The 12,088-nt window shown below is 39.8% G+C and overlaps 1 protein-coding gene across 3 annotated transcripts in view; it reads right to left on the bottom strand.

Moving 5' to 3' along the window:
* Window positions 1–2,180: 2,180 nt before the first annotated feature.
* Window positions 2,181–12,088, bottom strand: part of iqub (IQ motif and ubiquitin domain containing) — a 16,409-nt gene continuing 6,501 nt past the window's right edge. For all 3 annotated transcript variants that reach the window (XM_044194213.1, XM_044194214.1, XM_044194215.1), the window contains 8 exons: window positions 8,165–8,320; window positions 6,560–6,770; window positions 5,065–5,240; window positions 4,373–4,543; window positions 4,047–4,223; window positions 3,720–3,968; window positions 3,362–3,547; window positions 2,181–2,498 (listed from right to left, as the gene is read on the bottom strand). In XM_044194213.1, the coding sequence (XP_044050148.1) occupies window positions 2,301–2,498; window positions 3,362–3,547; window positions 3,720–3,968; window positions 4,047–4,223; window positions 4,373–4,543; window positions 5,065–5,240; window positions 6,560–6,770; window positions 8,165–8,320 (1,524 nt within the window). In that variant the 3' untranslated portion in view covers window positions 2,181–2,300. The remainder of the gene's footprint in view (window positions 2,499–3,361; window positions 3,548–3,719; window positions 3,969–4,046; window positions 4,224–4,372; window positions 4,544–5,064; window positions 5,241–6,559; window positions 6,771–8,164; window positions 8,321–12,088) is intronic.

The following is a 12,088-nucleotide window of genomic DNA, read 5'->3' as shown; positions in this document are numbered from 1 at the left end:
TAAATCCTACTTAGGTAAAAGTACAGAAGTATTATCAGTACAATGTACTTAAGTATCAAAAGCTCTGATTGGCCAGAATCACAGAGGATGTTCAGGTTGCATCTCTAAACTCCTGACAGATTATTGAAACTTTTCTTGGCTGAACTGTGAGCGGCTTTCCCATTTTTTTTTTATGTCTGCCTGCGAGCCAGCACCTCACCAGAACAGGTGTGTGTTTTCCCTCAGTCCTTCACTGAACACTCAAACACTGACATTTGACATGAGTTTCCAAAAGCTGCACTGATTGTGTACTGTTTACAGGTGTTGGGGAGTACTACTGCATACGTGAAAAAGTTGTACAAAACCTTTTGCGGATGCAGATGGAGCTCTGTGAAGTTTGATAAATGTCCTCAAGTGATGTTATTTGTCACACCCTGAAGACTACAAGTTTGAAAAAAAAAACAATTCTGGGGAAGTCAGAAAGAAATGAGCTTACCAGACCTCTGTAGCCTGCTCCTCAATTCTGCTTGAGGCTAGCAACTCAAGGCTACATTAGCCACTACAAGCATAACACACCCAAATATCCAACCAAACTGTTGGCCGTTGAGCTGCATTATGGGTAATGTAGGCGCCAGCCAGGTTTTGAAAAGGAAGAAGAATGCATGGAATAAAGAAGATGAAATCATTGGATCTGCTGCATCCTTTTTTATCCTTTTTTGTTTGAACTGTCCATCATGAGTCCGACAATGTTACAGGAGTGTAACGATAAATCAGTGGAGTACTTTTAAGAGAGATGTGCTTGCTGTTAATGCTGTCTGTGGTGCTTTAGAGTATGCTGAATACACCTATACCTGTCTGAAAGACATGTTATATGTAATAAAAATACATAAATCATAAAGCATAAATGTTGTCAACGATCGACGTTTTAACTTGAGTTACTGAGTGGAAGTCAGTATAAGAAAGTAAACTTTGATCGATTTAGCTGCTGCTCGAGACAGGCACATATTAAACTTTAAATCAAGCAGTGATGGTTCTTATAAACTTTATGAATATGTTGTGGATGTCATTCTGTGATCATTTCGTTATTAGACACATTTCAATGAAATTTGTCTGTAAAAGAAAAAGATATAACTACACTGCTGCTGGCATACTAGGAGGAGATGACAAGGACGAGAGAAACTGGCTGATGTAAATCAGTCAATGAATACACGACAAATGGCCATTTTGTGCAAATAAATAATTTCCTTGAAAATATCCTTCCCCCACGTGCATAGCTCTTCTGGCATTCTTACCCTGTGTGGCAATTAATTTGTTTGTTGTTTGTGTTAGGTTAGGCGTATCTTTTAATTTCAGTGGTTGTGATAAAAATTAAAAGATTAAAGTAAATAAATAGTTGAAATATCTATATCTCCAAGGATACATTGCCAATATGGGGGTATAAAAATTATTTTGATTATAAAAATATTCTCACTATTGTTTTTAGTCATTTAAAGCCAGGAAATCAACATTAAAAAAATATATATATATAGTTTGTGATTTTACTCTTTGAATTTAATTGAATTTTAAGTTTTATTGTAAATTGTTATTTGCTATTTCGAGGATAAATTAGTCAGACTGAACTTGTGGAACTGCATGTGCAATATCTGCAATTCAGAGAGGTCAGTATGTTTCAATGGACAGACCTCTATCATGTGTAAATGTGTGAATGCAATGGGAGTCTTGGCATTATTTACTTTCCTCACCTTCCAATGCAGTGAGAAGTTGGTTTAGCTTGGAGCGTTTCAGTGTTTACAGACTGTTTTTTGACTGTTCTAATTGTTGTAGTAAAGACTTCTTTTTACAATTTTTTTGAATGGATACAAACTGTAAAATGAAAAAGTCAAATGAAAAAGTCATATTTTGACAAAAAGAAGAAGAAGAAGAAACTGGGTTATTTAAGCCCTGATAATTTGGAAAACAACTTTGACTTAATTTTCTTAAATTTTGTTTATGTTCTTGCCCATTTAAGGGTTAAGTTACAATTCTGTTGGAAAACACCCCCAAAGCTTGACGGGTTTGTAAGAAGGATTTTAGGATTATTTTAGCCCGATAATTCTTCCTGGAAGCGGGGCCTGGGCTCTCAGAACAGTGTGCAAAGGTCACTATATTCTCCTTCCAAAATAAAAGTACCCAAACTGAAATTAATTTACATGAGTCAAAACCAGGAGTAAAACCATCATGAACTTTATTTCAGATGTCAGACAAAATGTTTTAGAAAGTGACAGACAATATGAGAGAGGGAGGAAACAGTGACAGAAAAAAGAAAAACAACAGGGTGTTCCTTAATGAGCTGAGGCCAGTGTGGTGTCTGTGGCGTGCTTGCCTGTTGCCATGGTGATGGGCTTGGAGACAAGCTGGTTGCCAAGGGCAGCGGTCGGCGGAGAGTCCAGGTACTCAGCCATGACGGCGATCTGGCTGAAGTGGCGTCGAGCCAGCGTGTGTTTGTGTTCGATCCTGCGGATGAACGTCGCTTCATATGCCTGAACACAAACCGGAGGGAGATTTAGTTTGTGTCACAACTGGAGTGCAAACTTTACCAGCTGCTTTTTTACTGTTTGACCAGAAAAACAGGAAAAACACCAAACAAGTGCCAGAGGGACCGGTATGGGAAGTTCACATGGCAGTAGGTTTCTGTTTTTACACAAAATGTGTACAAATTAAAGCTATTATTTAGTCATGAGGCCTTTAAAGATTAAAATAGTTCAAAGCATTAATAGAAGCTGGGAGGATTTTTTTTATTATAACGCAGGAACTTTTATGGGCCCAGGAACCATTTCAGAAACTACCTGTGTTTCAACCAGAGGAACCAGGGACTAATGTCCCTTTTCCACCAAATATTAATTAAACCCAGGAACTATATAAGGAACTATTGATACTGTTGAGCACAAGTTGTAGCAGCCTGAGGTTTGTGTGTCATTCCACCACAATCTTAGCACCTGCTCCAGGGGTAGTATTTTCCGATGGCCTGGGACTGTGGCACAGGAACTACATTTAGACCCTGGCTCCTCCAGTCAAAATGCAAGTAAAAGTTCCTGAGTTCCTTAAAAGGTTTTGGGTTCTTGGAAAGTTCCAGCCCTAGAAAAGGGCTAGTTTTTCTAATCATTGGGAGATATAACACAATCTGAGAGCATATCTTTAAGGTGAAAAATCAGAATTCGGCAGTAGTTCAAAAGTACATCTCCTCTTTGATCCCATCATGATGAAGGCAGAATGGAGATGACAAGAACATTTATTAATACCAGGTGGAAATGCACAGGCCTGTGATCAGATGTTATTATCCAGATAATAGGTGGAGATGGGGTCCACATGTGTGATGTGAGTGTAAATGTTTACATGGACAAACCTTGTGGATGTCTTCCACCTCCATGTGAGCTGAAGTCTCTTCTTTGGACAACAGGATGCAGTTCCAGGGGCTCCAGTCCCTCTGACGCTCCCAGCGGATAAACACCAGGTTGTAGAGGTCACTGCTGGCGTGGAGGGCAGAGCGGGACGTCCAGACCACCTCCACCAGGTACCGCACGTCCTCCACCTATGAGGACACACACATACAGAGGTTAGGGTTGGGGTATCTGCACTACAAAAACATCACAGCAAACTGCAGGAAAAAGAAAGAATTATGTTGAGGCGTGTAGCATCTAAGTAAAAGAGTGAGATCAATCAAAGCGACAAATACACATAGTGAAAGCGGTGCAGCGGGTCACCTGCAGCAGGAAGGGAATCTTGGCTTCCTCGTTGAGCCGCTGTTCGTCAGCTCTCAGCCTCCTCAGGATGTTTTTGTAGCAGGAGAAGTCATCGCGGGATCTAGCTATGTTGTCGAGGCCGGTGCAGTTCCGGCACTGACTGCTCAGACGGGCGCTGGCGGACGAGCTGAAGTTGGCAGAGTGTAGGTAGCGATGACAGCCGCAGCAGAGGAACATGTTGTTCTTCAGCTGGGAGGGATTCTGGGGAACCTGGGATTAGATTTAGACAATTTTTATCCAAGAGTGTCCAAAGCTTATGATCCCAGACCAGCAGAGGTCTTCACTCACCTTCAGGTGCTTGGCCACCTCAGGGTTAAATACTGGTGTTTTGATGTACTGGAGGAACAGAGTGGAGATCCTCTTCCTCAGCCCCTCCAGACTGGCTGCCTTAACCCCCCGAGTCATCAGGTCCACCTCCCTGTTGATCAAATCCACGATGTCCTGGGTCAGCTGACACGCATGCTCCTGTGCAATAAGGATAAAAACCATCACAATAACAGATATGCTCATATAAACCAAGAATTGTAGTATTGTGACGTACAAACAGGCATAAATTCCTGTGAATATATTAATATTGTTTGTCGGACAACAGTATGTGTGTGTGTGTGTGGTACCTTGACAGTGTGTTTGAGTGTCATGAGGACGTGGAGTCTCTGCTCCTGGCTGACAGTGGACAGGTTGATGTTGTTGTACAGATCTCGCAGCTCTCTGGCTCTGACTGTGTGTTGACTGTCCATCTTGATCAGTCGACCGTCTGCTGCTCGCCACTGATGAGGAGCCGCAGACTGAAACAGACCAACACACTGTTAGTTCTACTACTGATGTGCTAATGATACTGCTGTTTTTACTACTACTGCTACACCTGACAATATAACTGCTACTGCTATTGACATTACTATAACTACTAATGCAAATAATAGTGTTATTATTAACAATCCTACGACTACTACTACTACTAATTTATGAGTAGAAAAGTATTTTACTCTCCTGTGCTTTAAATGTTATCTAAATGTTGATATTTTAAATGTTACTCCTCTGAGCTGAACACAGAAACTGAAAGAATAGAATTAAAAGATCGTTCTGATAAAGGTGGGTCTGCAAACTCTTTTTGTACTTACTTGACTTTTATTTCTTACATGCCCCCCAACTCTCTTTTTGTCTTTGATTGAGCATGATTGTTTTTTCAGTGAAAATAATTTTTAGTTGTAGCACTAATCAAGATTTTTAAAAAATGAACTGGATATAAAAACTTTTTTGGGTCTGGATTGAGAGAGCTGGGAGTGGAGGGAGAGCAGTGACCTCTGACCTTGTCCAGGAAGTTCCTGACAGTTTTGTCGTAGTTGTTGTTCTGGACGGCGATGCGATGGCATCTGATGGCGGCGATGAGCTGCGTCTCCTGCTCCAGCAGCGAGCAGAGAGCTGCCTTCCTCTCAGCTCCTTGCAGAGATGAGTTGATCCGCTGCTCCTCCTCACACCTCCACTCTGAAACACACACAGATAAAACATTTTACTCATCAACATTACCGCAGTTCTGTACTTAAGTACACATTTGAGGTACTTTTAAAAATGTCTTTTTCATGGAAATATTGTACTTTTTACCACGCTACATTTATCTGACATCTTTAGTCACTAGTACCTTACAAATTAAGATTTTTGCATACAAAACATATGAAGAGCTTATAAAATATGATGATTTGTTATAAATTAAACGACCAGTATCAGGGACGCTGGAAGTCTGTGAGAGTTGGGGGTGCTGGAAGAAACTATTTGATGACGTCATACAAAATGCATGAAAACTGCAAGGAGAGGAAGAGGGAGTGAGACAGCACCTGGACGCGCATTTCATACAGGAGATGAGGATACGAGGATCTACTGATGTCCATTCAACCAGCGAAGGACCTGCTCATATGGGACAGCTGTCACTCTGTTTGCTGTTAACAGAGTAACAGCTGTTAACGGCGACTCAAGTCTGCAGTGTAGTTCATACACTTCACTGATAAACCTGCTTGCCTGGAAATTAAGTTGTTTCCGCATTACAGACTAATACATATAAATGATAAACAACGGATAAAAAGTCAAACCTCTTTTCTACCACAAATACTAGTGCACTATGCATATAAATCCTAGAAAAAAAGGAGAAAGTCATTATAAGTTGAACTGAAGGTTTTTATTATTTTATTTTATTATACCTCTATTTCCTGCATCCATGACCAGTATACAAGTAGAGCTGAAACCATTAGTCGATTCATTGATTAGTCACTATTTTGATAACTGATTAAGTCATTTTATGCTTCCAGCTTCTCAGATGTGAGGATTTGCTGATTTTCCTTTTAATTATTTCAATTGTTTTTATTGTTAATAATTTTGAGTTTTGGACTGCTGGTTGGACCAAACAAAGCATTGGAAGGTTTGAAGGTGTCACTTTGGGCTCTGGGTAATTGTGATGGCATTTCTCACTATTTCCTGAATTTTTACGAACCAAACAATCAAGATAATTGCTCCATCTCAACCAACTACAACAGTGAAGTGATGCTAACAATGCATTAGTAATAATAATCTAATGATATAATATATAGTAGTATAACAGTCACAGGGGCCATTTTTCTGCATTGAGCGATTTAACTTTTGATAAGTAAAAGTAAGTTAAGTATAATCAGGAAAATGTACTTTAAGTAACATTTTCAATGCAGTATTTTTACAGCGTGGTATTAGTACTTTTATTAACGTAAAGGATCTGAATACTTCCTCCACCTATGCAGCAGAGTGAGACCTCCTCACACAGTGACCCCCCCCCAGCCTACTCTCTAGAGCGTGGTAAAGCAGGTTGAAGTCCTCCCTCCTCTGTGGGTTCATCCAGCGATGGCGCCGGTCTCTCAGCTGCTCCTCCTTCTCCTCCCTCCTCCTCCTCTCCTGCAGTTCCAGCCAGGCCATCCGCCGGTCCCGCTCCCTCCTCAGTCGGCCCACCTCCTGCTGGGCCAGCCAGCGCCGAGCAAACGACTGCAGAAGGATCACCTGGGTGGGTGACAAGAGAGGAGGAAAGCAGGTCACCACAGCAAAGAGAACAACAGGATGCAGCAGAAGTGGCTGCATGTAATCCTTGTAAAAGTCAAATTTATATATTTCTATAATTTATTTATTATATTGTATTTTATATACTCACAATATTTATTCAATTTATATTAAATATGTGTATTTTATATTATTGTATTATTGTTGTGTGTATATACACTGTAAATATATAATATATACTGTAATGTAAAATATTCTATATTTTTATGTATATTGTATTTATTGTTTACACTTATACCTACATTTTTATCATGTATAGTACACACGCCATGGTTGCATGTTTTGTTTTACATTAGTGGGATTCTAAAAAGTAAAATTTCTACCTTAATAAGGACTCAGAGTTGCACTATTGGATTACTATTTCATTATTTCTGCACATATATATTCACACAAATATTTGCACAATTAATTTATTTACTACAGTATTGTAAGTTATATAATGTCTATAGCTTTTTGATGTAATTTCTCTCATTTCTTTAATTTCTTATATTATTTCATCTAGTCCATTCAAATACTTCTATCTTATCTGTTGTCTTACCTCTTCGCCTGAGTCTTGTGCTCCTGTAAATAATGGTAATTTCCTAGAGATCAATAACGTTTTATCTTATAGCTATTATTTGTGCTTTAATGGCATGTTTTGGAATAGGACTCTCACTTGAAAGATGTTTTATTGTATTTTTCCACAGAGGAAGTAGGGAATTCAGAGTTCTGACATATCTTTAGACTCTGTAGACTCTGTAGCGTTTATCCAAATTAAATTCAGTATATCGGTGAGAAATCATCTTCACACATGAAGTAATTTCCATGTTAAGATTTGTCAGTGATGACTGAAAAGCTTTTTATCTTTTATGGAACTAAGAAAAGCATCCTTATTTTCTATATATCTTTTTGATACCATCAAACTGGAACATTTAATTCTTAAATTAAAGTAGAAAACATATAACATATGTAACTTTAGCATTATTGATATTGATAATTTTACAGTAAGCGTGATGACATTGTGGAAAGATCAGATTGCATCAATCTGCTCAGACATGGATGTTTGTGTCTGTATGTGCTGTTTGGTTTGTGTTTGTCATTTTACATAATTTTTGCTCCAAAGCAGTGGGTCCGAAGAATGATGCCATCTGTACAAAATTTTGGCCCAGAGCAAGATATTTCCATGCACGGGTCAAATGACCCCCCTGACCTTTCCTCCAGTGCCACAATCAGGACAGATATTCCACTTGTACACAAGATGACTGTGTCATGTTGACCGTGGCTCTCATTTCTACATTAACTGGAATATAAAGATGTCATGCATTATAATCGCACACACACACTCAGTGTTCACCCACAGCTCTCAGCCTCCTGTCATGATACTCGTCAGCAGTGATGTAGTTGCCGGGGGTGACCAACTTGTCGTTCATACAGGAGACGTAGCAGCCGATCCCGGTCATCTGGGTGGAGATGTTGACGGCACACTGCTGGACCTGAGACTTCAGCTCTACTGTCTGACAGAGATGGACACACAGACAATGAGACTGACTGTATTTAATAGAACAGGGACACTTTTCTATAATTACATACATAATAATAAATTCAACATTTTAAAAAAAGAAATGAAAAAAAAACATCTTAATGTATCTGAAAAAATGTCTCATATCCATCCATTCTTCTTCAGACAGAGGGATCTGAGATGGCTGAGAATCCCTGGTTGCTGATTTCTGAAGGAATTCATTGTCAGGAGCTGTATTCAATTTAAAATGCACATAATACAGGTAACCAAATGAAAATATTTGATTCTGCCTGAGGAGAGCTCAGCTTACTGCCATGCAGACAGACTATGTGTGCTGATATGGATGAGCTGTGTAATGCAGGGAAGCAGGGTGGCTGCGAACGTCTCGGGGCCACAGCTGAGGTCACAGGCTTCAGGCTGTTAATTGAGGTTCACTGCCGGCAAGATGAGCTGGTGAGAAACATTTTACATTTTTCATCCTTGCGACACAGATTGATGATGCTCGAGTACCCTAAAAAAAAAGGTTTAGTCTCAGTCAAACCTTTTAATTATTGATGACCTTTTAAAGTCTGGAACCATGTCAGAGAGTCCAAAAGTACACACAGTACACACATTTTACAAGCTGGTACACTTATCGTATAAGTGCAACTGTATAATATACTTCAGTTACAAGACCAGAGACATGACTAGCAGCTAAAAGAGTGGCTCTGTGAGCAGAGTTACATTCTTTTCCCCATGGAGAGTGTCCACTGTCTGTTGGATTATTTCAACATGGTGAAATTATCAGCACAAACAATGAGACACGAAGCTGAACGATGACTGTGTCCGTAACAACTTTGGGAGGGAAGTCAACTACGAATCCCAGACAGCATTGCTGTGAGAAAAATCCAGTCAGAGAGGTTGGATGAAGTTTGAGCTTTCATTAGTGTCATCAGCTCTCTCTAAATGTGCTTTTCAAAATGTCTGCTGTGGTAAAGGTCTGTAAATCTGATTCATGCAAGCAGATCTACTAAGGTTCAGGTAAACAAGATTTATTTAGACTAAACAACGTGTGCAACCCAGACTCCTATGTGTTTAGTGTGTTGAAGGTTCACATTAAAAGTAAAAAAGTAAAAGTAAAATTATTTATGGACAGGAATGTATTTTCATCATCAGCTCCAGCCTGTGCTACTGTACAGTAACAAAGTCAAGGGTCAGAGGTCACTGTGCTGTGACAGCTGATTAAAAGACTGTACAGGTTGCCACCACCATTATAGATGTGTTTTCATGTTTCTCGTTTGAGCTGTTCTTTTTCATAATTTTTTTTTTTTTTTTTACAGTTTGAGGAATATTTTAGGGGGCAAAAAAAACACGTAAATGTGACCTGATTCCCAAATAAATAAAACAATTAACAATAAAATAATAAAACTGCTGTCCTGTGATGTGAAAACAGTCTTTACTGTAGGTAAACAGATCATCTCATCACAGAGCTCACGACACCACAGAGCAACAAACAGACGAGGAGGTCTCATTACAGCAGTGGTGTGTGTCTTCATGTATGTACATCTGTAATGAGCCAACCACTGTTATTGCAGTGTGTGTGTGTGTGTGTGTGAGAGAGAGTCATATTAAATCCAGAGGTAGAGGGCAGCTGTGTGCAGGAGGGTCAAGGTGAGTCATACACTACCTCCATCTGATGAGGGCGCGCACACACACACACACACACACACACACATGTACTGAGACCTAGATGTTGTCTCACACCTACCTACACCACAGCCACATGAAAACACTCCTTTCTGATTAAGGTTGAAGGATTTCCCATGATTTTACAATGATTACTTCCCGGGAACATTTCATACTCCTACTGAGATTTCCGGGATTTCACGCCCCGCCACAGAACTGCAAATGATTCATTATAAAATTATGTTTATTCAATTTTATGATGCTCTTCTTCGTATTTCTTATTGTATGCGGCAGCAGAACAACGATTCCTTTGAAAAGTACACTATATTATCTATTATCCTGACCAATCCTGCCATGTCAGGAGAACAGTTGTGGGCATCAAACAGAACAACAGGATTACAGAGTCAGCTTTAATCACATTAAAAGTTTAATTTAAATGGACATCTCAAACTTTAATATATGCGAAAATGTGCAACTAATAGCTATATTTCTCATGAATGATTGGCTTCCTGGCTATCTCTTATTTGGCGTGAGTTTGGTTTGGGAAGCGTGAGAGTGTGACACAGAGCCTGAAAGCGGATGTCTCATGCCAAAAGCGTGAGAACTGGCAAATCTGAACCAAACAGCTGGCCTGTAAGCTGCCAGCTTCAATGTCAGGATATACAGACGGGGGGACAAATCAAATGAAAAACCTGAATGAAAGAGTGGAGAAACATATCAAATGCAGATGCTTCCGTGCACCAGGGCTCACTGAACGGTTTGGTGAGGATGAAAATAATGTGAATAAAATGCTACGGACTTTACAGTCACCAGATCTCAACCCAGTTTCACACCTATGGAAGATTTTGGACCAACGTGTAAGACAATGCTCTCCACCACCACCTCCACACGACCAAATAATATAATATAAACTTTTATCTTCAAATAGTGGCAGCTGTGACTGTCTCTGATGCTATCTGTCCTTTTGTTATGTCTGGCAATGTTTGTTTTTCTTTCTATCTCTCTTGCAAAAGAGATCTTGATCTTGACCTCAATTATATGACTTGATTAAATAAAGGTATATGTACTGTAAATTAGGGAATATCTTGTGGAGGAATGGTGTTCATCCCTCCAATAGAGTTCCACAGACTTAGGAGCACTGAAGCTGGAGGCTCGTGGTGGCCTCGCTCCATATTAAGTCACTTCATGTTGGTTTTTCCTTTAATTTGTCACTCATCTCTAGCTACAACAGGTAGGTGGGCGTCTTTGTTTCCCAGGTTCCCAGGCATTTTTCCTGGGAAAGGGGAGTGGATTTTGGCAAGCATTCCAGGGAAATAATCGGATCGCAATTCCCAGCATTCAACCCTATTTCTGAATAATTGGCAGGTATTATGATCATATACCAGGAAGCAGGTGTACTCAGTTATCTGGATAACTTTGCTGAGAACAAGCTGGAACATCCTCAGATCATAAACACGGAACATGGTCTGATGTAAAAAGATGTTTTCAGGTTTGATTCAGCAGAGTTATCCAATAACTCAGTATACTTGCTTCTTGGAAGGTTAAACGTTTAAAGACATCATGAAATTGGTACTTGAATTTCCTGGAAAACTGTTACTTCCTGGAAAACCGTGCATTTTTTAGTGGTGACAGTCTCATCCTTCTGTCACTCCTATTAAATCAAACTTCTCTCCATAACTGATACCGTGTTGGACCCGCTCAAATTGCTGGTTACCATAGCAACAGTGCTGCTGCTTCACATACTTTATCAGAGTATAGTTAACTGACTGGTGAAACTAACCTAACCATGAGTAGAGACGAGTACTGAGAAGAATTTTAAATTGGTACTGGGTCCTGATTTGTCAGATAACACAAATAAGGTCCCCGCTGTTAGGTCAGTGCTGCTGTTGGTATTTGAGTGTCATTCACTTCGTCATTCCATTGGATCGCTGAACAAACTTTGATACGGGTGGCAATTCAGAGGTCTGGAACCAGGCTTAGGTATTTTCAGTTTGCCTACTGAATAAACTTTTCTCCCCTGTCAAGCCATCTGTAAGGTTGAATATCGTGAATTGAGATCCTAAAATCTGCTCTCATTTGCCCATAAAATACCTGTGGG

Source organism: Siniperca chuatsi, linkage group LG4 (genome assembly GCF_020085105.1).
Source record: "Siniperca chuatsi isolate FFG_IHB_CAS linkage group LG4, ASM2008510v1, whole genome shotgun sequence".
In the NCBI taxonomy this organism is placed as follows: Eukaryota; Metazoa; Chordata; class Actinopteri; order Centrarchiformes; family Sinipercidae; genus Siniperca; species Siniperca chuatsi.
The sequence above is the reverse complement of the archived record's forward strand: the minus strand, read 5'-3'. Positions and strand labels throughout refer to the sequence as shown.